The sequence below is a fragment of the Aulonocara stuartgranti genome, assembly GCF_965226115.1.
Source record: "Aulonocara stuartgranti genome assembly, chromosome: 3".
NCBI classification, from domain to species: Eukaryota; Metazoa; Chordata; class Actinopteri; order Cichliformes; family Cichlidae; genus Aulonocara; species Aulonocara stuartgranti.
The window spans coordinates 31,130,052-31,157,659 of record NC_138941.1 but is presented as its reverse complement, the minus strand read 5'-3'; the positions used below and the strand labels follow the sequence as shown (position 1 = coordinate 31,157,659).

The 27,608-nt window shown below is 42.0% G+C and overlaps 1 protein-coding gene and 1 long non-coding RNA gene across 4 annotated transcripts in view; one reads left to right on the top strand and one right to left on the bottom strand.

Moving 5' to 3' along the window:
- Positions 1 to 591: 591 nt before the first annotated feature.
- Positions 592 to 19,902, bottom strand: LOC309701797. Its single transcript, XR_014275255.1, has 3 exons — positions 18,907 to 19,902; positions 17,870 to 17,993; positions 592 to 608 (listed from the first exon to the last, which is right to left on the bottom strand). It is a non-coding gene; the product is annotated as an uncharacterized lncRNA (long non-coding RNA).
- The window catches only part of plcb3 (phospholipase C, beta 3 (phosphatidylinositol-specific)), a 59,637-nt gene continuing 37,428 nt past the window's right edge, over positions 5,400 to 27,608 (top strand). The window contains exons 1-3 of one of the 3 annotated variants that reach the window (XM_082526011.1): positions 19,986 to 20,018; positions 20,514 to 20,537; positions 24,889 to 24,975. In XM_082526011.1, coding sequence (XP_082382137.1) covers positions 20,001 to 20,018; positions 20,514 to 20,537; positions 24,889 to 24,975 — 129 coding nt within the window. In that variant the 5' untranslated portion in view covers positions 19,986 to 20,000. Of the gene's footprint in view, positions 6,441 to 19,985; positions 20,019 to 20,513; positions 20,538 to 24,888; positions 24,976 to 27,608 lie in introns of those variants that run through there. The other 2 variants (XM_082526010.1, XM_082526009.1) reach the window with 2 other exon arrangements.

Below are 27,608 nucleotides of genomic sequence, written 5' to 3'. Positions count from 1 at the left end.
ATGCTTGAAAAGCTCCCGGCCCAGACGATGTGTCTCCTGCCACCCTCAGACACTGTGCAAACGAGCTGGCCCCAGTGTTTTCTGGCATTTTCAACTCCTCACTGCAGGCATGTCATGTGCCTGCCTGCTTCAAGTCCTCTACCATAATCCCTGTCCCCAAGAAACCTAGGATCACTGGACTAAATGACTACAGACCCGTGGCTCTGACATCTGTGGTCATCAAGTCATTTGAGCGCCTGGTTCTCTCCTATCTCAAGACCCTCACGGCCCCCCTCCTGGACCCCCTGCAGTTTGCATACAGAGCCAACAGGTCTGTAGATGACGCCATCAACATGGCTCTACACTTCATCCTGCAGCATCTGGACTCCCCAGGAACCTACGCCAGGATCCTGTTTGTAGACTTCAGCTCTGCCTTCAACACCATCCTTCCAGACCATCTCCGAGGCAAGCTTTCCCAGATGAATGTGCCTGATCCCATCTGCCGGTGGATCACTGACTTCCTGACGGACAGGAAGCAGCATGTGAGGCTGGGAAAGAATGTCTCGGACTCCCGGACCATCAGCACCGGCTCCCCTCAGGGCTGTGTTCTTTCTCCTCTGCTCTTCTCCCTGCAAGGCAAGGCAAGGCAAGTTTATTTGTATAGCACAATTCAACAACAAGGTGATACACCAACTGCTGCACCTCCACCCACCAGTCTGTCAAGATAATCAAGTTTGCAGATGACACCACCGTTATTGGACTCATCTCGGACGGGGATGAGTCTGCCTACAGGAGGGAGGTTGAACGTTTGGGGTCCTGGTGCAGCCACAACAACCTGGTGCTGAATGCCCAGAAGACAGTGGAGATTATTGTGGAAGCACACAGCCCCACTCCCCACCATCATCCTGACTGACACCCCCATCACCTCTGTGGACTCATTCCGCTTCCTGGGTACCACCATCACCCAGGACCTGAAGTGGGAGCCCACCATCACCTCCGTCATCAAGAAAGCCCAGCAGAGGATGTACTTCCTGAGGCAGCTGAAGAAATTCAACCTGCCAACACGGACGATGATGCAATTCTACACTGCAATCATCGAGTCCATCCTCACCTCCTCCATCACCGTGTGGTACGCTGGAGCCACTATCAGGGACAAACAGAGACTGCAGCGTGTTGTGCGCTCTGCTGAGAAGGTGATTGGCTGCAGACTCCCATCTCTGCAGGACCTGTACACCTCCAGGACACTGGGGCGTGCAGCTCGGATCTCAGCTGACCCTTCTCACCCTGGACACAGTCTGTTTGACCTGCTCCCCTCAGGCAGGAGGCTCCGGTCCATTCGCACCAGAACCTCTCGCCATAAGAACAGTTTCTTCCCCTCTGCAGTTGGACACATGAACAATAACCATATGACTGTTCCCACCATTAACACATGACCCTACGCTGTGTTCACTGCATCATTCCATGTTTGGCACTGATCACCACCTGCACTCATGTATATATCTATCTACTTAGCACTTTTAATTCTTATTCTTATTTTTTTTCTCATGTCTATTTAAGCGTTATTTATGACAGTATGTTTGCACTAAGCACCGCAGCAATTTCCTAATGTTGTAAACCTGCTCAACATTTGGCAATAAAACCCTTTCTGATTCTGATTCTGATTCTGAAAGAGGACATCCACGTGGGGGAGCTGTTGACGTGCTCTTTCCTGTGTGGTCAGCTTTGTGATGCAACACAGAGACAGACACAGGGAGAAACTCTCTGGTTAAGAAGACTTATTTGTTTTAATGCACATGTCCCAGACCAGCTCCTTTGGGTTTACTAACTGCCTGAATAAATAAATATTCGACAAAAAAGGTGCTTTTCTATTTATTTCAATAACTGCCGCAATTTTGTGGAGTAGTCTTGCTCTCTTTTCCCTTTTCTCTCTCCGCCAAAGTAATAAATCAAAGCAGAACCTTGCAACCTCTACTGTATGCTGTGTACACAGTGTTGACTCACCTGTGCAAATACACCTGTGCTTAACACAGGCTACTGTGATTGAGGTGTGCAGAGGTAGGTATCAGCCCTGTATCCTCTTAACAAGTGAGGCATAGCTGGATCTAGTACGTCCACATTCCTAATTATTGCACAATCAATCTTGCAATGAACAAAAAGAGACAGTAGTGTTGCTGTGCAGCCACTAGATGGCATCATAAGATCAGATCGCAGTTGTAAATGGGCTTCGCGATCAGTAATCTATAATAAATGAGTGGATTCCCCCATAGGGAGCTCTTGGGGGCATTGGGGAGCTCTCATCTCATTTGGAAAGAGTAGACTCAAATGAATGGAGCTGCACCACAGGTAAATCAAAGTTCTTGTAATGTGAATCTGCATTGTGTCTGAATGCCTCTTGGGGTGTTGGGGGGCGGGACTGTAATCAGCATATCGCCTACACGCCCACATGATAGCTTTTCTCGAGAACACATTGACAATAACCCCGCGGTGTGGTGGAGACAGATGGGTCCGGCCTCCAGTGAACCGTCAGCATCTTCAGGCCAAAATCTCTGCTACACTGTTAACAGTAATCTGATCAAGTTTTCTCTGCTACCGTTGACTGAGTCAGGCCTTTCCCATTAAAGCTAGTCTGTGCACTGTATATGCTTCTGTGCGGAGAGACAGTGAATATGCCTGTGTGTCTTTGCACAATGTGTCTTTGTGAGTTCTTTGCTTTGCGTTGGAGAGACAGATCTGGCTGTTACTAGACTGAGAGGGAAAAAGATCTGGGTGGTGGTGGTGGGGTCTTCCTGTTCTCCACATCTCTTCTATGCGTCCCTTATTTTGTTCCTGTTGCCTTTTTTTGGTCTCTTTTCTTAACCCTCTTTATCAGGAAGCTATTTTGATCATCTTTCACTTTCTTTATTTTCCTTCTCTCTAAATATTCAACTTTGCTTTCTTTTGTTTAACTGTGGGTAAACCAAACAGTAAGGAAGAATAAAGATTTCGACTTCCTTGTTGCATGAAAACTAAATGCCTGAGCGTGATTAGATCTCGGACTCACTGCAGTTACGTTTCCAGTCAATGCGCACTATTTCTGCGCCTTCCTTTTCACGCTTCTTAGCAAATGATACTTCCTTGTGCTTTGCCTGTCCTCCTTTGCATAATTTCCTTTATTCTTCCTCTAAAGTAGTTGATGGGCAATTTAATTTAATTTCAGTTTTATTTATATAACGCCAAATCACAACGGCAGTTGCCTCAAGATAAAGACCAACAGTGACCCCTATGTGAAAGCAGATGGTGACAGTGGGAAGGAAAAACACCCTTTTAACAGGAAAAGGTTTAAGGTTTAGTCTCACCTTAGACACACGCACACACACTTCATACACAATACACACATTATTTGTGGTTTTTAGGTCATGAGAGATTTTGTTTCAGAGACCTGAGGGCTGAAGCACCCTCCAGGATCTTGATCTTACTCCAGGTACAGTTTGAAAACATGCAATGTAAGCATGTAAGTAAGCGTCTGCATTCACTCTTTTATCATGTTTTGTTACCTAATTCCATTACCTAATTTTTTTTTCTTTGCAGATAAGCCTCAGCAGCCAATGGGAGCGCGACACCTGTTGGAATGAGAGATGAGATAGTGAGGAGGAGAGAGGGAGTTTGTTTAGCAGGGAGAAGATAGGGCAGCCAGAGGAAGAGAACTGGGTGAAACAGAGAGTGGGAGGTGGAGAGAGGTCTATTGACAGCACAGGTGCCCACGCTTCAAATGCAGGACTCAACCCAACATTGTTTGCGTGAACCCACAGAAGATGTGCCACGGCCCCGTGCTCATGCATGCGTGCTGCACTGCAGAAAGAATGCACATGCATCAATCCTCCCTGTGTTTGTGTGGTGTCATGCAAGATGCTGTACAGAAAGTGTGCCTCATTCAGGGTCATGATTTTTGATTTCAAGGAAACGCACACACAAGACTCAATTGCTGTCAGTCAACAAGCTGCAGCATATCTCACATTCTTGCCCAGCGTAGTTAGAGGAGTTGAAAATGTCAATAGTTGCCAAAAAAAAGAAACAATTTTAAAAAACATCAGTTGCTCTGGAGCACTTTTTTATGAGGAGCCAAACGTTGCTTGGCAGCAGGATTTGGACAGGCCCGTGCTCTAACTGTGCCACCTCCGTTGCTCTCATGCTTCTTTAAACATGATACGCTGCCACTGATCTGGAGGAGGGGAGGGGGGAAAAGATCTTCAGTTACCTCACCTGCCAGTCCTCGGATTTATTTCCTGTTTCTGGAACGCAGATTTGTTATCTTGAGCCCGTCCTTAATGGCGCATTCCAACTTCCTGAGTTACAGGACCACTCATTGCTCCAAAATCACCTCTTAAGCTGATTACTATGCATTTCCAATAACAGTGATACTGTCTTTTAATAACACTGCTGACTGTGCAGGCAATCTATCAGTGTCAACAAAGAAGCAGACTTAAAGCACTCGAAGGCGAGAGTAATTCAGAATGAAAAGAACTTGGTGATTGCTTTTGCACCCTGCAGTGAACTACAGGAAATGTCTCTAATATTTTCATGGGGGACCTACGTGCGCCTGTGATATTTAATGAAAAACGGCCTTACACAATATTTTATTCCTCTTACGTCAGTACCCAGCTTTCCTTGCCCCGTGCCTCAGAGCAATAGTTTGTGTCACTCTTCTGTCTTTGCTCAAAAGAGAAAATGTTTGTGTCCTCTCTGTACGCACGGAGAAAACAAGAGGGATTTCTTTTCCCTTTATGTTGTTTTATTTGGAGGATTTTTAAAGATTAGCAGAATGGCGTGACGTATGGTGAAGATTCTGGGCTGCTGGTTGGCTAGCGTGTTTCTGTGTGGGAAGTTTCCGAATCACTCCGGTCTCACACTCTGAAGGCATGCATGCTATTTTAATTGGTGATTCTAAATTGGCCATAGGTGTGGTCTTCCGCTCGGCATTAAACACTAACAACACAGTGTCAAATCAAGTCAACTTTAATTGTATAGCACATTTAAAAGACATAGGGTGTCAGCCAAAGTGCTAAACAGACGTTCCTACAGTAATACAGAGAAACTCCCAAATGACCCCCTATGAACAAGTACTTGGCAACAGTGGGAAGGAAAAACTTCCTTTTAACAAGGAGAAACCTCTGGCAAAACTAGACTCAGGGAGGGGCGGCCATCTGCCTGTGGTTGGTTTGGGGGTTCTGATTGGTTTACCCTAGCCTAGCAAAAAGAAACTTGGAACATTAGCTGGGCGGAGCTTCTTTGCTCAAAGCAAGAAGAGCCTGAGATGACCTTACCGTGACCTTGGCCATGTTTTATATGAACTTAGAAGTAAATGTAGGGAAAAGCATAACGTTAACGGAAGACAGTTTGAATTTGCACGATGGGAAGTTTGTAGATTTACTTCAAATAAGGGACCAAACTGTCTAAAAAAGGGTCATTATTTTTTAAATATGACACTTCCAGGTCTCCCAGTGTAATGGAAGCAGAGTTAGGATTGAATGGAGTTGGGGAGATTTGGAGATGCTGAATCATGGAACAGGAACAATCGTGCATATATGTGATATGCTGGACCGTGTTCTCTGAGCTTTTGTTGCATGCATGCTGTACAGAGGAGACAGAGAAGCAGGCAGAGGAACTGAATTAAAACACACCCATTTTACTACACCCCCCCCTCCCTCCACCCCATTCTCATTCACTCAGCGCTATCTGACGCCGTCCCTCTCTCCTCTCAAAAATCCTCTCTTTTTTTTCCTACAGAAAACATGCAGGGAGGAGAGGAGGAGGAGAGAAGAAGAAAAAAAAACGCGTCGGAGGCGACAAGGGAGAGAGAGAGGAAGCAGAGAAAGTTGGTAGTGGAACGAGAGGGAGAGGAGAGAGGGGTCGACCAGATGGAAGGAAGGAAGGAAGGAAAGGATCTCTCCAAGGGCTCAAGTGCGTGATTAAAGGATTCTGCACAAATAAACAAATATATGAATCAAAGCTTATAATTTTTAAAAAGTGGAATTATAGGCGCGTCACCGCTTTGCGTGGACGCGGACAAGACACGGCGGCGGCGGTGCGCACTGAAACAACCCGAGTCCTGTCTTTAGTCTGGATTTTACTCATGTTCTTCAAACTCTCGGGGAGGCTCGCTAACTTTTAAGGACAGTGCCTGACTTTTAAGAACCTCCCTCCCTGCCTTCCTCGCTCGGTGTTTCAATTAACCCTCTCCCCGGAAAAAGAAGAAGAAGAAGAACAGTAAAAGAAGCTCTGGGGCTGGAAGTGCAGGAAGGAAGAGCCTTCTGTTCCTTCCGAGGAGTTCCAAGTCGCCGTAGCCGGGGTTTAGGCGTTGGCACCCGGGCTGGGAGTCCCTTGTCATGGCCGGGGCCAAGCCGGGAGTCCACGCGCTGCAGCTGAAACCCGTGGCCGTCCACGAAGAGCTGAAGAAGGGCGGCAAATTCGTCAAGTGGGACGAGGTGAGAATGAAATGTCTGAAAGTTTCCTTCAGAGCAAACGCATAATAGTGTGCCATTTATGTTTGCGTGTCGCAAAAGACCTTGAAGCGACACGAGCGCGATCGGCCGTCCTGATGCGGCACGCTTTGACTAAAAAGACACGACAAGGGACAACATGACAGTTTTGACAGTAGGCCCACTGTCGCGCGTGCCTGTGCGTGCGTGCGCGCGTGTGTGGCTGAGATGTAGACACAGATGTAATAATGTATTTACAGGTGTATGTGCACAGTCTGTGCTCAACACAGCAGCGCACTTTATTTGCAAATGTGTGCGTTAATCAGATACTCCAGCCAAAAAAAAGTTCCCCATGTAGTCGCCAGCAGGCATCTGTGCTTGAATGTGAGTGTTGTGCTGAATTCTTGTCAAGCCGGTTTCCCCCTGGGCTCCGGTTCAGCTCAGACTTCTCTCTCTCTCTCTCTCTCTCTCTCTCTCTCTCTCTCTCTCTCTCTCACACACTCACACTCACACTCACTCCCCTCCCTCTTCTTCCTTCCCACCTCTGCACCACCTTCCCTCCGTTTCCCAGGGGATTAAGGAAGAAGGCACCTGTCTCTGCAGGACTTGCATCTATTTGGAATCAATGTTGTTTTTGTTTCTTTCTTTCTGTGATTAATTCTCCCCTCTGGTTTCTGCTTGTTTCTGAAGTGTGTACGGGGAAACCTAAACACACACCAGCCTGTGTCACTGACCTGTGTGTGTGTGTGTGTGTGGGGTGGGGGGGTGTCCATGTGTCTGGGCGTCCATCAATGATTAACGGAGTGGCTGACTGAAGGGCTCAGTCTGCAGGCCCTGTGTGTTGGATTTATATTACAGCTGCTCGCACTGTGTACACCACAGTGTGTTTATCCATGTGCGGTGCAGGTCATCAACAATCTCGCTGCCGGGCAGGTGTGTAGCTCCAATAAAGCCGTTATCATAGCAGCACTTTGCAGACATGGTGCAGTTGTGTTGACACACAAGACGCAGAGAAACTTTCAGCCAAGTGCAATTTAACAAGGCGAAAAAAAAGAAAAAGAACCACAAGAGTGTTTGAAAGTAAGACAACTTATAAGCAACACAGCCCGACATGTCATCACAATAAAATGGTGTGTGTATGTTTCAGGCCTTCATGGAAAGTGTCTCGTCACGCAACACATTGAACTCCCTTTGATTTCCTTCCCTTCTCTCACACACTAGCTTTCTGTTTCTCTGTCTCTCAAAGGGAATTCCCAGGAAATGGTTATACCGCTTATTAAGTGTGTGAACACTTACAAATATGTGCGTGCCCTTGTCTGTCTCTCGCTCCTCTCTGTTTTCCGTTTTTTTTCCCTTCGCTGTCAACAAGTGAGTTACGGCGACGCAAGAGGGCCTGTTGCTACTAAAACGTGCAGAGGAGCGCTCTGCACGTTTGCTCTGAGGATTAAAATCGGCATCGCGAAGTGAGACTGTGGTTGAGAGTTTGGAGATTAAAGCCTCCGGCTAGTCGGTGTCCAGAAAGGTTCTTAGACATGAAACAGACTGAATTAATATTTAAAGAAAGCGAGAGACTCGGTGCTTTTATTCAGGAACACGGGTCGGCTTCTTTCACACAGTCAGACTGTGAGTGAAAAAGATGCTTCTAATTAGCCAGCAGAGAGTCAACGAGCATCTCAGTTTCCTCCCTTTCCACACAGCACGATAAATGCTGCGTTAAAGCAAGTAAAAGTTTGGTATTTTTTGTGCATATTTTCAGCTCCGCATTCTTTCAGCAATAACTTCAAGGCTGACAAACTGCTGTTGAACTTACTCCCTTTGATTTCCGTTCGTTCTCTAACAAAACACGAAGAGTTAGTGTGTGTTTTGCGCTGCTGCACCTTCCTCTCGTTTTAATATAGGGCTAAAGCAAACAGCCGTTTTATAGCAAGTTATTTCACCAAAATCAACATATAAACATTATCTGGTGTCAGCTTTACGATGGCAGGATTTGAAGCTGCCTGTTATTGTACATTGGGCATCGTTGCCGTACGAGTGGGACAAAATGGGCATCTTGAGTGGACAGATAACACACACGCCGGTTCGCTAATGTTTTAGAGAATAAACAGCTGGAAAAACGAAGGTTACCAGTTTTTTAAAGCAGTTAGTCAGCATTCATTTTCTTTCAGTTGTCTCCAAATTGATGCCTTTATTTGTCCCAGACACAAGATAAGATGAGTTTTATTTATCCATTGCAAGAAACTCTTCAAGAAGAAGCACATTTTGCATATTTGGACTAGTAAATGACAAAATGGTTAGTGGAGTGGTATTTTCATTTGAATAAAAGCAGATGCTTTGGCAGTTTAGTGATCTGGAGCATTTAGGTGTGCGTTAAGGGTAACACAGTCTCCACAGGAAACTACATCCCAGCAAATTCACCCCAAGGTCAGACTGTGCAGTGCAATGCAGAAACTCTGTTACATCTCAGAGTCTACAGGCCTCAGTTAGCATTACAAATGTTCAAAGCTCACTACAGTACAATTAGAAAAAGACTGAAGAAGTGTGTTTTGTTTGGAAGGGTTGCCAGGAGAAAGCTTATTCTCTCTAAAAAGAACATGGCAGCCCAGCTGAGGTCTGCAGAATCCTGCACTGACCGACCGCTCAAAGCCCATTCCCACTGCGCTGTACTCTATGCCTTTAAGTACTTCCTAACACACACTCTGAAGGATTCAATGGGGCAATTTGAGGTTCATTAACTTGCCCCGGGACACTTCAACATGCAGACGCCGGAGGAGCCGGGAAATGAACCACCGACCTTCCGATTAGTAAGGTCTTCGGGGCGCAGTTGCCCCAAAGTTTTCCTGTGGTTACACTTTTTAAAAAATGAAGAAATGCACCGCTTATGAGTCGACACTGATATTTCAATTAATGTTTGAAATATCAGTATTTTTGTTGAATTATTTTCCCTTCTTTTTTTCTTTTGTTATGTTTTGTTTTCGCACAAAGAGCCGCCCTCATCTTTACTGGGAAATAACAAAAAGGCTTTAAAGTCTTTTGTCACAGCGTCTTTGAACATTTAATCAGGCAAAAATGACCCACCCAACACACAGTCATCCTGATTGTACTAATATAAAAATCATTTCAGTCAGATAATTAATATATTTCAAAGTTTAGGAATGGAAACAAGAAAATGTAGGCGTGCGGCTTTGATTTGATTGTGTTTGATTTAAAAGTTGTTTTTTTTTTTGCTTTTCCGACACAGAAACAGAACGATGCAGCTTTCCAGATTTAAAGCCTCAGAGGTGTGTTTAAACTGGACGTCATCTGCTTTAAATTGAGCGTGAATCCAAAATAATAGCGAGCCAGTAGTTTTGTAACTATTGGTGGTTGCTTGTCATTTATTAACCGCGATATTTAAGAATATTGAATGTGATTTTTCTCTTCTCAGAGTGATGTTCGCCAAAGTTTTAAGCCAGCTGTGTCACAGACTTGGTGTATTCCTTTAAGTACTTAGCAAACTGAGATAAGCATTAGGAAACACACACATATACAGAAAGTGCCTGAGGGCGGTACAGTTTGTTTATATGAAAAACCCTCATTCGACCCCCCTCTTTTCCTCTCTTCCTCATTACTTTGTCCCTCCCCAACATGTCTCTGATTTTTATCCTGTTCTTCCCTCACCATCCCTTCAAGCTTCAGCCTCGCTCTCTTTCTTTCCTCCGTTAATTCATCTCTCTTGTATTTCACACACGTCACCCATTCAGCTGCTGTATTCTCTTCCACTTTTATTGTTTTTAGATTTCTTTAGCTCTGTTTCTGAATGGCCTTTAGGAAGTCTGCTGTAGGCACATCAAATGACACACACACACACACACAAATACTGACTCATGCTCGGGGGAGGAAGGAATGTGTTCCAAACTGACCCTCTTTCGTCTGCGATCGGGCTCGTCCGCACACACACAAGCGCACGTGCTCTGTGTGCACGCGTGGTTGTTTTGTCATGGGCGTGCGTTTTGTGTTGAATGACTTCCTGTTTGAGCTTGTTGTAAAGGCTCCAGAGCCAAACCATTTTCCTTCACTCTCCCTTGGTCCGTCTGTTGACTGTACCATTGCAGCTGCTCTGCCCTCTGCAGCCTGGCCACAATTCAATTTAGACAAATTCCAACTGGAATTTGGTTAAAATTCCTCCTAAACAGCCAATTAAACAAACAGAGACAGACAGTTTGTCCACAGAGTTGCTTGGATCGCTGTCAGTGTGCTGATATGAATCTTAAGAGTCAATTAAAAAAAGAAAAAAAAGAAAAAACTTTAACAGCATTAACATTTGCCTCTTATGCAGAGTGTTTGCACGTTTCATTCAATCGATTTTTCTTTTTTTTCTGTCTTGTTTTTAGAGCACACGCTTCCATGTTCGCTTTGGTCATTACCAAAATGAATAGGCCAAGTAGACTTTTTCCGAAATTTGTGGACTTGTTTATATTCACGTTGCATAATTACAAGCAGACTTGGGCTTGTAAACAAAGTCCCATGGAATCACAAGTTGCTCATTAATTGTACAGAGGTTTGGGAACCTGGCATCATTTTGGGATTACAGGTTTTGGCTCCATTTCAAAACCCTGTAAATTGAGTGAAGCACGCTGGACCATAAAATGCTTGCTTTTTGGGCTCATTTCCCACAATCTGGTTGGGATTATTTTGTCAGACTTGAAATACTGCACAGCAGTTCACTTATAGGGGCGCAGAACTATAATCTTGGTGACAGCTGAAGAAACTTAAAGCTGCTGTTGTCCTCTGTGTTTATCAGGACCGTGCTGGCAAACCAAACTGACAGCCAGCACTTGTTCACAATTCAGAAATTCCATCTAGGCGTTTCTTTCTGCGGTTGCCATTACTCTAATCTAGTTTGAAGTACACTTCTGTGTGCTTTGGATAAAGTCATGAAAGTTAAACATCATATCAAAAGCCAAATATGATATTTGGATGATTGTGAGTCTGTTTAATTTTAATGACTCCGTGGTCTGCTCAGTTATAATACCCCATTCCCGTTCAGGTTGTTAAAGCAATAGTTTGAATTCTGGAAATATTCTTATTTGCTTACTTGCCAAGAGCTCAATACCTCCATCATATCTGCAGGCTGTTTAGTGCTTAGTTTAGAAAATCAACTGAAAATGGCGTTGGTCTGATTATAATAACCTCTCAGAGTAGCTTTGCATGATTCGTTGTTTAAAATAATGCTTATCTGTGTTAATTCCGACTATAATTATATTTTTTTTTAAGTCATAGTCTTTTGACTGTAATGTTATTGTGTTTCAGTCATAATTTAACTGTTTAAATTTTACATTTTTACTCAACTAAATATCATAAAATGATAGTAGACTTGATCTAAAGTCGATTCATCTGACTAAAATATAAAGTGTAAAGGTTTACTGGTGAGAGATTGGATCTCGTCTCTCTGGAATGTTTTCATCTCATTTTTATTTGTTGACGAAATAAAAGTTTTTCTACTCGTGCAAAACTATGAAACCTTGGTGCAGCCCCCTCGTCCTTTGTCTGAAACAAGCCATTGTAGCTTCCTCCCCCTATAAGTGCTTAATATAAGCACCCACCATGGCAACAGTATGTGCTAGTCAAAAGAAAACTGTAGTTTGTGTTTTAAATAGATTTTATAGACCAACACTATAAGTTTAATGTGAGGCATGGGCTCTTATGCATGTGACGATAGCACGTGGACTGCAAAACTGTCTGGATCTGTTGTTGAAGCATTGCTCTCCATTCCTGGATAAGTGCAGCCTAAAACTTGGTTATGACCCAGCATGTTCTGGCGTGTTCAACAGAAAACCTACTGAGACTAAATGCTGGCCAAGCAATCATCTGGATAAACTCCTGATCGTTGGCCATTGTGCTGGTGAAACGGGCATAGTGTTCGGTGTACATGCTGGAGCACCTCATCGCATTGCCTCTGTCCAGTCAGATATTCACAGAAGCCTATCAGACCAGACATGATGCGCTCATGGATGTCCAAGACAACATCAACAGCTCAAACATGCGCGGCAGCATCCAGGATGACGCACGGTGGCACTCATGCCAATGTTGCACTCGCACTGTTTTTTGTGCTCTGACACCACTGGCTTGAGAGTGCAGTCGAGTGCATTTTTATTTGATAATCAAATCATGAATCTTACCACTGACTAAGACCAATCAACCGACCAATCAATCAACTGGATTTTCCAAGAGATTAAAATTATGTACAAAGAAATGGATTAAAAAAAGACATAGTCATTAGTCTTTTTTTAATTAGACATTAGTCTATACATGACAAAATAAAAAAAATAATATAACAGAACCACTTTAAAGTTTTTGGCCTCCATTAGCTCTATAGAGCTGTTTTTATATAGCTGCAATCATCCATGCACTGTGGCCCTCCTGAGGTTTTTTTTTAGAGATTGCCCAACAGAAATTGCATGTCTAAATAAACACTTTTGATGCATTCTGAAGGACTGATCTTCAAGCTGCCAGCTACCTATAGTCTGGATGATGTCCAGTTGCACATGTGAGGATAGAGCAGCTAATCATCCAGAGATTTCACAGCAACCAAGACAGTATCATGTGTCCTGCCCCCCGGCATGCCCTACCCTACATATCATTTCCAGGAGTGAGAATGTCTTCTGTTGTGCTCTACATGTGAAAAATGGGCAGCTATGAACACCATCCAAACCCGAGTCTCACCCCTCCCCTGGAGTTCATGCCTGAAAACTAATTCAGGCATGATTGATTCATATTTTGGTTATTACATCAAACTATTTCGCTGTAGTGCAGGTGGTGGTAGCATGCCAAGACATGTTACAGGAAGTCAGCAAAGGCAGAGAGGAGGAAGGAAGGTGAGCTCGGTGTAATCACACTCCTGTAGTGGTTTAGCGAGTTCCTTTGAGGTCAGACACCAAAATGGGAGGCAGGAGGAATTTGTTGCATCTATATAACTAACAGAGGCTGGGTGAGATGTTGTGACATGTTGTTATAGATGTTTTTTGAGTTCCTTTTTAAAATTTTGTTCATAATTTTCAAGGGATTAGAGTTCTAACACTTGTGTTGCTAAAGGTCTAAAGAACAGGGTGTGTTTTAGAAGAAAAAAGTCACTGCATCAAAAACATATAAAACAATTACTTACTCAGGTTTTAAGTACTTAAAAACGTTAGAAAAAAAAAAAGGCAGTTGACCGAAAACGTTTCCTTGCGGAACTCCCATGTAAAACAATATTGTGAGAAATGTCACATGAGTAGTTTTTAAATACTTGGAACCTGTTGTATCAAAACATCAGGAATGAAAGCGTTTTCAAAAATGTCTGAAAAATTGCTCTAACAGTTTGAGTTTTTTTGCGAAGTTCGTATATGCTAATGCCAGTACGGCTGATCGTGCCAAATGGAGACAATATTGGAAGTGACTGAGGGGGGGTATTGCCTCCAAGACGATATTCAGTTGCTTACTGGGGGGATGGGATGTCTATTTGTAGTACTGAGTTGTATTTTCAGCTTAAAAAATGAAGAGAAATGCACATAGTCTGCACTTTGGCTTATTTGAATTTCACCTTATAGCCAATGAAAGTCAACCTTTTTCAACACACAACCATCATTTTCCTAAATAATTGTCCCAATCAGTGTGCATCCATTGCGTTGGATAAGAGAAGTTTTTATAGTTTAGTTTTTAATGTATCCTGAATTGCTCATTACTCATAATCTATTAAGCAAGAAATCTATTAGCATGTTAAATGAAAGTAAAACTGTTATCAGCTGAACCTTCTTGTAAAGGTTTGCATTTCAGCCTGACCGTATCCAGTCGCACGCTGCAGCTCTGATAGGAAATATCTGCAACAGCATTCTAGGGTGATCTTTGCTTTCTGAAAACAAGATCAGATATTGTCGAGCCACGCTTCCTTTCCGTTTTCAAATAGACCCTTTGCTGTTCATGTCTCAACGCTGAATTCTAACGATGCTGGAGATGCAAACCAGGGTTTCACAATGACATGTTTGTGAAAGGCCGTGTTTAAAATGAACACATTTCAGACCAGAAAAACCGATCTCTCTCACGAGCAGAGTCGTCCTGTCCTTTTATAGGAGAGCACAATGAGCTTCACTATTGTGCCAATTGCTCCTGTGTGCCAGTATTTTCACAAAGTGGATATCTTGGTTTGGCTCTCGATTGATGCGCGGAAGCGGCGCGCCACAAATTGCCGTTATGAGACAGATGTTTGGGAGATTAGAGTGAAGGCAGGAGCGAAGGAGTAGAAGTGGAGGAACGGATGCGCAGAATCGCGGGAAGGGCCCGACACAGTGTCGACAAACGCTGCTGACATCCTGACAGAGTGGTGAGAAACAAGGGCCGGATGGAGAGGGAGAGAGAAAGGTGGAAGGTCAACCACAGCCACATGTGAAGTGTTGGGACCGCCATCTGAACTCTGCATCTCGTCTCCTTCTCCTCTTTGACTCTGTTACGAATTTTACCTTCATTTTCTGCCGTCTCTTATCTTGTATGTAATCTCTTGCACATTTGTCATTGCCATCTTTCTTCCTCCTCCTATTCATCTATCTTCTTCCTGTCTTTTGCCTAAGCTCTTCCTTAATTTTCAGACGAGTCTCCCCTTTGCCCTCCTCTTGTATTTCCCTCTTTCTGTCTTGTGTCTTGTGAGTTTTGAGTCTGGTCAGATGTCATGCCGTATCCAATCGTCCACCATTAGTTTTTGGTCCTAGATGGCCTTTATCTCATAAAGCACATAAAGTACTAGAACCACTGTAATGTGAAAACTTTGTATCACCACTATGGATCTTTCCTGTAGATGAACTGACCAATCAATGTTAGTCTTCAGGAAAGTTGAGCATCACTATGTGATACCATTTTACTGCGCAGCAAGGTTTCTTGGCTGTTTTCATCGAGGAATAGAAATACACTTGGCCCGCGTAGCGCTGTTAGAAATCACTGTGACAAGCAGACTGTTGAAATTGGATCAGGTTATAGGGATGATTCAAAGAGGTGGACATTGGCTGATTGAAGACTGCCGAGGGTGTAACTGTTTATGCTCTGATGCACATTAATCTGAATAGTGTGATGTGCAAATCTGGTGATTGTTCCACATTCAGATTATTCAGCCGCTTTTGTATTTGTGGCACATGTCCGATCAGCTCCCTGAATGTAGACGCCTGTCATCTGTTCAGCGCAGGAGTTGGCTTTCTCGTGTTGCTCTTAATTCTTTGCGCTTGCGTTAAAAGCAAGTTCTCTGCAGAGAAACAGTTCAGCTCGGTAGGTCCGTCGAGTCGAGCGGAGAGCATTTGGAGGAGAAACAAGAATTTTTTTTGTGCCACAGACTGGACTGTAGTCGTTCCTGACGACGACAAACACTTTTGTCTTTACTCTCAAAGGGCACTTTGATCAGACAAGTGCCTTTCAAACAACAATTTTCTCTTTTAGTGAACATTAAACTGCTACAGAGTGCCAGTCCTGTGTGTGTGCCAGTAGGGGGGGAAATCACAAAAACGGATCTTGGCACTTTATTTAGCTGAGTGAAACCTGTGCACACTTGGGTATTGTTCAGTATGCAGAATGTGCCTCTGTCGTCGGAAGGGTTAGTGGTTCATTTGCTGCCTATACAGCCCAATCAGATGAGAGTTAAATGAACCCCGTGGAAATGAAATGGTGCAGCACCTGCAAACAGGAAAAACGGTGCTCGTAAAAGTACTGAGCATGTGCAAGAAGGTAGCACTAACCAAAATATTAAAAAGACTTCAAGAGAAGATCTAGTGTTTAGATCTAGTATGTGTGTATGCCCATCAGACGCCATCTACACCTACACTAAATAAATCTTCACAGACCCGCTTATTTCATTCCTTCCATATTTAATCCTATGGCATACTTTCACATCTCTGGCTTCACTTCTCCCTCCTCGCTCTCCTATGTCTTGAGTCCAAAGGTTACCTACTGTCATCAACTTTTACCATGTTGCCAAAGCAGCTGCTGAAACACACTCGCACTAAGTGCACGCTGGCCCTCTTTCACACACCACTCCCGTAAGCTATTACAAAACACACACACAGAGTTGCAGTGACCAAAGGTGCAGCTGGAGAAGCCACTTTTATCAGTTTCCAACTAATGGCTTTCTCCTGACTGGCATTACACACACACACAATAATTTGTGGTGAAGGCAGTATAACGTGTATTTGGCTTTCTACATCTGAGCTGTTACACATTGTGATTTTTCAAGAGGTGTTCATTAGCTTGTCCGTGTAAGACATCGGCTCCAGGGGTGGTCCCTCCACTCTGTGTGTGTTTGACATTATATGGTCAGGTAATGACGGTGTTTGTCACTGGGTCAGGGCATATGGAGGCAGTCTGGAGAAGGAGACACGGTCTTTAATCAATTAAGGGGGAAGAGATGTTTTTAAACGTTGCTTAGCGAGTAAAGCGAGGCACCGATTGACACGGAGACGATGAAAATGCAAAGAGGGAAATAAGACTTCAGAGGGATCCTACATATGGCGGTTAATTAGGGAGTGGGTGAGGTCCAATTATAGACCCACCATCCCCCTCTTACACCAACACATCATAGGGTGTTTACAGTAAACATGGTGTCTGTGTATTCACGCCCGTGTGCTAATGATTTCCTGGTTAGTTTTGTAACCTTTACACTTAATGTCAGGTGGAAAATACCTTTGCCTTTGTGTTGTAAAAATAAAAAAACACCTTCAGATAAAGAATAGAGGCATAAATGACAAATTGTTGTCACTACCGTTAATCTTTTGGTCTACAAATTCCTAACTGCAGCCTGCAAATAACTGACTTTATCTATCCAACAATCCCAAAACCAAAGACGTTCAGTGTACGCTGATTAAAAAATATCAAGCCAAGCGTCAAATCCGAACATTTTTGAGGCTACGGCCAAAGAATGTTTGGCATGCGAGCTTGATTTAAGTGATAGGGAGGAAAAAAACAACTAAACAAAAGAATTAAGTGAAAGTATTTCAGACTTCATGTGGAGTCAGAGTGGATGAACCGTGAAAGAAACAAGAAACTGTGTGTATTTCAAGTTGTAAAGGCAACTAACAGGTATGTAAAATCCAGCAGACGTTAAAATGCAAATATATTTGACCAATACTGGTGTGTGTGTGTGGGTGTGTTTGGGTTCATCCTCCAGCCAGTACTTGTAGTATTGCATGTAGGCTTGATAGTGATGTTGTTATAATTCTGGTCATCTGAATCTAAAGATCATGTGTATGTGCTTGCGTGTCTGCCCCCACTAGATTACACAGATACCGCGCATATATTAGTCAGTAGATAGTCAAGTGTCAACAAGAAAACCCGAGTAAGGTTTAGAGTTAATCTCATATTTAGTCCCATTTCAGTACAATCTGAACCAAGCTTAAACCAAAGATGGTCTCTTTATACATCTCTCACTTACGCATGTAAATTAGCAGCACCTGTACTTTTCTTTGTGTGAACAAAGAAATCCGCTTTCCATCATCCTGTTGCACTGGTGTCTCCAGCATGGTTTAAAATATTCCCCACCCTCTCTGGATCTCGGTGCAAAAGGGGTGGGTCTGCCTAATCAGAAAATCCTGTCAGAATTGCATACAGCATCAAGTTTTCCTAGAAACGATTGTGCATTAATTTTCAGGCTGCTGCTTATTTTTCAGCTGCAGGTCTTTCATTCAATTCCAGAAAAATTTCTCAAGTTGTTCCTGAAGGTTGCACAGAAGGTACTAACATATGCCATTTATAATATAATGCATAGAATAGTTTGCAGATAGCAGGCAGTGAACTAAACCACATAAGCCCCTACATGGCTTAAAAATATCTTTATTATTGCTACTTTACTACTATTATATTACTACTTTATTACTGTTTTTAACAATTAGAGGAATAATAACATTGCAGCTTTTACTGACTTCGAAGATGACTCATCAGTCTCAAACATACGGACTTGATAATGACTGTAGTCACAATGACAAAATGTGTGCTTGCAGTTGAGATGCAGTGTATGTGTGAACCTGATTATTCTGTCTCTGTTTGTCTCTGCTAAACATGACCTGACCTGACCATATTCATGGATTATTGCCTGTTATTTAATATTGGTTATGTGTTTTCTCAGCTCATTATATTCATGGTGCACAGTAGTCATGCTATAGAGTTTGTTAATACTAAGTTGTATACATTGAGAACAGGGTCACTTCAGTGTACTAAGTAGTAACCTTTCTATCCGGTCGTTAAGTGATGACGTGACAAATCCTACTTCCGGGTCTAAAGTAGTCTGCGTTTAATATGGCTTTTGTGTTGTTAACATGTTTAATGTTTTGTATTTACTTCAATTTAATCTCAAAAAGCTCCTAAAACAGTCAGTGATCACTGTTGACCTCCCTCAGCTTTTATTACCGCTAATCATTTATTTAAGCTCAGTTTTTAAAACCTTAGGATGTAACTACAGCACAGCCCATGCAGCAGTATATGAATGACTAACCTCGTATTGTGGATGGATTATCTCAGTTGTTCTCCTGGCTGAAGTTTGGTCCTTTTACAGCATCCTGCCATGCGATTACATTTGTTCCTGACCACCAAGAACACTCACGGTAACTTTTATCGAGTGGAAAAAAAGTTAGCTTGTTTATATTATGCTAACATAGCTGTGTCGCTAGCGGTCACGTAGCACATCATTATATAGCAGCTAGCCAAACTTCAGTAACCCTACAAACGTCACTGCTGTTTAGTTTTCTGTCTTCATTTATGTTGGAAGTGATAACAGAGCTGTACGTTTTAATTTGTTTCCAAAACCCCGCAGTTAGGACATGCTATATTGTATTTAGATAGAAGCTAGCGAGCTAACTTCCTGTTAACTTCTAACTCCGTTAAATGTCATAAATTCCGTTTTCATGGATGCCTGGATGTTAAACTCAATTGTTACACCTGGTAGAGCAGAACGCTGATCATTTTATTAAAGATAAAAGACTTTAGACAGTTTTTCAACTCTCAGTAATGCCATAGTGATCGTTTGATATATGGACCTGCAGCGGAGTTTAGACCCAGACACGGCTAGTGACGTCAGACTGAACAACCGGATTGTCTTCAACTAACAATATGTGTGCAGTTTTATTACAACATAGGCTAGCAATGATTAGCTGTATATCCAGTCTTGCTTTGCAGGGACAGTAGAGCATGAAGCTGAGGTAACATTGTCAGGTCTGTCATATTGTTCCACTTATTGCCGTCATCATTTTTAGCTGGTGAGGTTGAATAGATCCTTAGTTTAGCAAAATCTTTAATTTAAAGGCAACAATTGGTATAATCTTTTAAAACTGGCTTTTTTGTTTGAATGTTTTTGGGTTTTTGTTATATTTGTTTGTCATTTAGCACTAGGAACATCTGACTTTCCAAATGGAAGTTTTAGTTTGTGTTTTCAGTTCTGTTGTCTTACAGACATAAGATACACAAACAAAAGCTAGGCTGGAGATTTGCAAGCTTCACTGCAAGACATTTGCTCTGACCAATCACCGGCTGAAAAGAGGCCATGACATCAGGTCACAGCCTTAAGATGGTAATCACAGCGTGAAATTGGGGATGTATCCATTTGCACCAGTGAGTAAGCAGAGGTCACGAGTTCAGTGATTAAGCGCACGTTTGACTTCACGATTGAAGTTGCATTCAAATTATTCTGTCAGTGAGTTTCTGTTCAGAGCGAAGCAGTAACTCCTGGTATCTCTAGAGCTGGCTGGAGCTTCAGACTGTGTTTTTGTGTTATAGCTGCTTCTTGCTAACTAAGCTAACGCAGCTCACTTTTAAAAGAACATATTGCTGCTTATTAAGGCCTGATGATCGGTCTAAAATCGCCCCCTTGTCTACTCAGTCATTGCTAGTCACTATAGCAACAATAAAATGGCTGACATTATGCATGGTCAAGTTAGAAAAATGAGGCTAATTTAAGATTTAACTTCAGCTACCTCTCCTGACATTTTGTTTTATTTTCTATTATAACATTTTTTTCTTGCTCCCATCCACCTACTTCTATCCTGTTCTTAAACCTTTGTCTTTCTCCTTTATTTACCTCTCTTGCTAACCTGCGCTCTCTGTTAGCCAACCTTGGAGCCTAAAATGAAGGTAGGTTCAGCTTAAAATGTATGTTTTGCAAGGAGTCTGTAAGGGAACATTTTAAGAGTTTGGGAAACACTGGGAATATTTTTGCTTAGGGTTGGTAACACAAGAAACCCAGCATTAGACGCTAAATTTGTTGCTTAGCATAAAAGCTAAAACAGGAAATACGACTAGCCAGGCTCTGTCCAAAGGTAACAGATGGTGAAAGATAACAATATATCACAAGATATGTGTTGTTTGGATAGCTCATGGGTTTAAATGAAAACACTAAACTAATATGGTGCACATTTATTCCCTTTTTTGGATATAAAGTATAAATGAAAACTGTTAGCATTGTTAGCCGTTTTATAACTGTTTTATAGATGTAAAGAAAAATTGTGTACTTTAAGTATACAAGAGTATACTTAAGGACTACAGTCCTTTATGGAGTCCCATAAAGTTTTCCTGTCTTTGCCAGTTGCCTCCATCACTTATTTTATCAACCCACTCTGTTTTTGTGTGGAAGCCTTCTAGTGCTTTTTTCCTGTTCGCTTCATTTTTGTGTTTGAGTTAAAATTGCAGTCATTAATGTTTCAGCTTTGTTGAACTCACATGATAGCTGCATATGTTTTTCACCACACATTAAGGAAATTATAAGCTTCTTTCCTTTGTTAAGTTGATAGTGAGAAAGTTTTATGTGGTTACCAGGAGGTCCTTCTCTCTCTTTATAATCCGATTATGAGAAGTATATTGTTAAGTTGATGCTTTGGTGTTGTGAGTCTGTCACTTTAATAGCAATTTGAATCAACATCCCTGTTTCCCGGGCGGTCTTGGCAATGTGTTTGTCTGTTGGACCAGAGTGTGACTGTAATTACGCAGCCAGAAGCTCTGTGTGTGTATTTGTGTGCCTGTGTTTGTGCATGTGGTCATCGTATCTTGCGTACGACTCAATAATGATGATGCAAATGATATGTTGATTCAGGCTTCTGTGCCATCATTATGCTGCACATGAATGAGATCTTCATGCTGGTTAAAGCTTGTGGTTTCCAGCTTGAAAACAGCTGTTGAGCAACATGTGACATAAACACACGGTGTCCTTTCCTTTGTCTTTCTGTCCATCTACAATGTCATAAAGTTAAACAAAGAGTTTTATACTAACTGGGTCTTATTATTTTTGTAGGTTGGCCATAATTTTGATGGTAACAACAAACTTTCAGTATGTAGCGAGCATTTAGGATTTTCCCATCTGTTGAGTCCGTGCTTCTGCTACTATACAGATGGGTCGTGATTTTCCTTGAAAAGTGTTAGCAAAGCGTATCTGTCCCGGTTCAACAATAAGCAAATGAGTTACAGTGGGGCAAAAAAGTATTTAGTCAGCCACCGATTGTGCAAGTTCCCCCACTTAAAATAATGACAGAGGTCAGTAATTTGGACCAGAGGTACACTTCAACTGTGAGAGACAGAATGTGAAAAAAAAAATCCATGAATTCACATGGTAGGATTTGTAAAGAATTTATTCGTAAATCAGGGTGGAAAATAAGTATTTGGTCACCTCAAACAAGGAAAATCTCTGGCTCTCACAGACCTGTAACGTCTTCTGTAAGAAGCTTTTCTGCCCCCCACTCGTTACCTGTATGAATGGCACCTGTTTGAACTCATCATCTGTATAAAAGACACCTGTCCACAGCCTCAAACAGTCAGACTCCAAACTCCGCCATGGCCAAGACCAAGGAGCTTTCGAAGGACACCAGGAAAAGTATTGTAGACCTGCACCAGACTGGGAAGAGTGAATCTACAATAGGCAAGCAGCTTGGTGTGAAAAAATCAACTGTGGGAGCAATCATCAGAAAATGGAAGACATACAAGACCACTGATAATCTCCCTTGATCTGGGGCTCCACGCAAGATCTCATCCCGTGGGGTCAAAATGATCATGAGAACGGTGAGCAAAGATCCCAGAACCACACGGGGGGGACCTGGTGAATGACCTGCAGAGAGCTGGGACCAAAGTAACAAAGGTCACCATCAGTAACACACTACAACGGCAGGGAATCAAATCCCGCAGTGCCAGACATGTTCCGCTGCTGAAGCCAGTGCATGTCCAGGCCCGTCTGAAGTTTGCCAGAGAGCACATGGATGATACAGCAGAGGATTGGGAGAATGTCATGTGGTCAGATGAAACCAAAGTAGAACTTTTTGGTATAAACTCAACTCGTCGTGTTTGGAGGAAGAAGAATACTGAGTTGCATCCCAAGAACACCATACCTACTGTGAAGCATGGGGGTGGAAACATCATGCTATGGGGCTGTTTTTCTGCCAAGGGGACAGGACGACTGATCCGTGTTAAGGACAGAATGAATGGGGCCATGTATCGTGAGATTTTGAGCCAAAATCTCCTTCCATCAGTGAGAACTTTGAAGATGAAACGAGGCTGGGTCTTCCAACATGACAATGATCCAAAACACACCGCCCGGGCAACAAAGGAGTGGCTCCGTAAGAAGCATTTGAAAGTCCTGGAGTGGCCTAGCCAGTCTCCAGACCTCAACCCCATAGAAAATCTGTGGCGGGAGTTGAAAGTCCGTGTTGCTCGGCGACAGCCCCAAAACATCACTGCTCTCGAGAAGATCTGCATGGAGGAATGGGCCAAAATACCAGCTACTGTGTGTGCAAACCTGGTAAAGACCTATAGTAAACGTTTGACCTCTGTTATTGCCAACAAAGGTTATGTTACAAAGTATTGAGTTGTATTTTTGTTATTGACCAAATACTTATTTTCCACCCTGATTTACGAATAAATTCTTTACAAATCCTACCATGTGGATTCATGGATTTTTTTTTCACATTCTGTCTCTCACAGTTGAAGTGTACCTCTGGTGCAAATTACTGACCTCTGTCATCATTTTAGGTGGGGGAACTTGCACAATCGGTGGCTGACTAAATACTTTTTTGCCCCACTGTATGTAGTCCATGAAATGTGCGATGACTTTCTTTTCTACAGCATTTTCCTCGTAAATAAATATGTAAATGATTAAAGTGTGAAAGCAGTCCCAAGTTCAGGTGTTTTACCTAATCAGTTTTTTTTTTTTTTTTTTTTTTTTTTTTTAATTATCAATGATAAATACCTCTCACTATTTTCACACATTACGGTTTTTTTTGTGTGTTTTTTTTTTATTTTTATAATTAACTACAACTATATTAAAACTGTTAAACAAAAAAACCAAACTAAAATTAAATATATATAACATGCCTTTAATTTTAGACTACAGTCTTTTCAATATAGTCTGATTAGTCAATCTGAGGATGCATCCGTGGACATGTTTGATACTGGGACTCTGTTTGACTCAAGCGTTCACATTCCGATCCCCGTTCAGAACGTCTTTAATGTGCCACTGACAAACGGCACCCATATTATGACAAAAACAACACTTATAAATAGCACGAAGGCTAATAAAAGCTAAAGTAAACTTAAAATTCAAAAACAAACTAATGAAAAATACTACAGAGCAATTTGAGACTGACCTAAATACTACACTCTGCTATGCAAGTACAGATTTTACACTCACTTACATTTATATTTTTAAGTAAAGTCATTTAAAAATAGTCATTTGGCTGCGATGATTTAAGGTTTAACATAAATAACTAGACTTAACAAATGTTAGTCAAATCTGTTTGTTTTTTTCTATCATAGACAAAAATAATTCAGCTTATCAAATTAAGAAATCGCCAAATATCAGTATTGGTATCAATATTAAAATCCTATATTGGTGGGGCCTGATTGCCTTATGTTATGGAACAGCTGGCTGAAACTCCAACAAACTGGCTGTAGTTGGCCAAAAATACCAAATTTTACAATGCTGTTGAGTTATTTATTTTATCAGCTTATGTCTAGTTAGTTAGCAAGGTACTTGCAAGCGTATTAATATTAATCATAGCTTTTGAAATGATCTATATTCTGCTATAGTACAAGCTACATGCTTATCTTAGATTACAGAATATAGTTGTTTCCCAGTCTTCCTGCTGACGCCTCATGATGTAATACCAGTATCCTCTTTCATCGCTGGCGTGGCTCACTTTTTCATTTCAGAAATGTACTTTAGAGGTATTTACCCTGTGGATAGTTCAGCTTTTTGAAGGATTTAAACTTTTTTACTAGCAAACAATGACAGAGAGCGAGTGTTTGAGACCTTAATTCACTGTGTGTTGTGATAATGTTCCAACATAATACCCCATCAAATTCAAGGCCAAATCTATAAAAAGTAAGACCCACATTGTAATAAACACTGGCTCCTGTTTTGAGTTGCACATTATGTTTTTTCTCTTCTTGGACCTTTATTTTGTGTTTGCAATTTTTTAACATCTGCATTTCTGTTGTCGCCTAGGAGCCTAACAGTACACAGCCGACGCTGATAAACCTGAAAGTTGATCCGGAAGGATTCTTCCTCTACTGGACCATAGGTGCTGGCCAGGTGAGACGTACTCGATGTCTTACACACACAGAGTTACACACATACAAACTGATTACCTTCAAAGTCGGCCAAATAGACTGTCGCACATCTCCGAAGTACTCGGACACAATCAAATACAAATGAGCCACTCTAACCATAATGGGTTTTTAATGTACCATCATGAGTGCTAATATGGATATTACACTTGTTATTTGTCTACTTTAACACCACTACATAGCTACGCTCCCACTTCTCCTACATATTTCATCTATCTTTCTAAATTGCTGTTTCTTCCTCAGCTCTTTGTGTCACTTATTGTGGTTTTACCGGCCCATTAGTTCAACCAAAATGGGTTTCATCAATTTGTCCTGGCCTTGTTTGTCTCCCGTTTTCTCCTGTTCACTCTGATCCCTGTAGTCTTTGTGGTTATCAGCAATCCTCCATCTCTTTTCCCCCCCATTCATGTGTTATTGCTTCCCAACATCCGTCCTTCCTCTCCTTGACTTTAGAGGTTACGTTTAAGCCATTAGTTTAGTAATATTGGATTTTGCATTTTAGGCATTCAGCAATAAACTGGGAATTGGCAGCATGATGGTGATTCTGACTGTGGTTATGTATGTAGATGTATGGGATCATAATGAGTTATTCCTTTGATATTGGAGTATGGATATGGTAATCTGCTGTCATGGATAAACAAATCCTGTGAACAAAGCTGCCCTTCTGTTATATAGTGAGATATAGGCAATATCTCACTGTTATCCTTTTACTCATCTCTTCACATAACCGGTATATCTCGGTTATGGTGGTCTGGTCTGTACATTTTATAAGGCTTTCTGGATCAAATGACATTACAGGGGCAGCTCAATTAACTCCCTCCCACACGCGCTTACACACAAACAAAAGTCTTTCCCAGTGACTTTGTTTTTCTCCTTCCCTTTCTTCTGCATGCACAAACCTTCTCCCTCTTTATTTCTGGCTGTCTGTTTATCCAAAAGGCATGTAAGGAATGACCTGTTGATAGGCAATATTATCACTGGGTTCTGTCTGCGTGTTTTGCAGTATGTGTATGCACTGCATGTGTGCGCATAACTGGGCCAGAGCACACGTCACGCTGTCGGCCTGCACATGTGTCAGCATGTGTTTGTGCATTCACATAACAGACACAAGCTTTAAATACTCATTCTATCCTGACGTCTTACATATGTGTGTGTGTGTGTGTGTGTGTGTGTGTGTGTGTGTGTGTGTGTGTGTGTGTGTGTGTGGGGGGGGGGGGGTATTAGGATAATAGGCCATTTGTCGCCTGAGGTGCAACTGTGACACTGTTTAGCAAAGAGTCAGATTGTCAGTCATTGAATGTTTTCAACAAGGTGGTAAAGCTGCTCACTGTGACTGAAGATAGTTTCACAAAAAGATGACTTGAGACAGCATTTGAGGAAAGAGAGGAAAGGGACAACACATTGTTTCCAATGTCACTGATTAAACAGTGTACATCTTTAGTTTTCTCGGAGTCATTAGAGAAAAAAAATCAAAATAGGTACACTCTATGCACTTTCTTTTTGCAAGCTTGATGCCTAAATTACCCACAACACAATTGTACCAGTAGTTTGGACAGAGATCCGTATAGACTGAAGCAGAGGTGAGAGGTGGACCGGACACTCTTTCCCTACCCACAGATTTATCACATGTTGCGCTTTGAAAGAACATCATCCGGTCTTTAAGTCTGACGCCATTAGCTGTTTCTGGGTCCAAACTCCGCTTCAGGTCCCAACGTCAAACGAACACTGCGGCATCACTGAGAGTTAAACTGTCTAAATTGTTCAATCTTTAATAAAATGATCAGTTTGGCTGCTCTGCCAGGTGTAACAATTAAGTTTAAAATACAGGCGTCTGTGAAAACAGGATTTATGAAATTTAACGGAGGTCGAAGTTAGCAGGAAGTTAGCTCGCTAGTTTCAACCTAAACATAATATACTATGTTGTGACTGAGAGATTTCTGAAAAAATTAAAATTCACAGCTCTGCTATAACTTCATATATAACTGACAGACAGAAAACTAAACAGCAGTCACGTTTGTAGGGTTACTGACGTTTGGCTAGCTGGCATATGATGCTACGTGGTGGCTAGCTACACAGCTATGGTTAGCATGACATAAACACATTAGCACAGTGACGCTGGAGGATGAACGTTAACCTTTTTACACTCAATAAAAGTTAACGTGAGGGTTCCTGATGGTTTTGGAGAAATGCAATTTTATGGCAGGATCCTGTAAACGGACCAAACTTCAGTCAGAGCCACTGATATAATCCATCCACTGACGTTTTTTAGGGGTTTGTTTAGGTTAAATAACAAGATACAAAGCATTAAAACCATTAAAAAAACAGCCTTAATAATTGCACAGTAGTTTGGACCTGGAAGCAAGGTTCATATGTTATCGCTTGAAGACCGGATTGTATTGAGTCCATGTTGTTCTGTCACAAAGTGAAATAGACCGGTTTCACATTACTAATCAATTGAATTAATGCGAGCTTGAGCTTCATTTAGAAGAGTTTTTGAGACCTCTACATCATCAGTGTGATTTAAAACCTGAATAAGTTGCATAAGTTGAGTAAATTTTTAAACATGAAGTTGCATAAAAATGCCAGAAGTACCAGAAA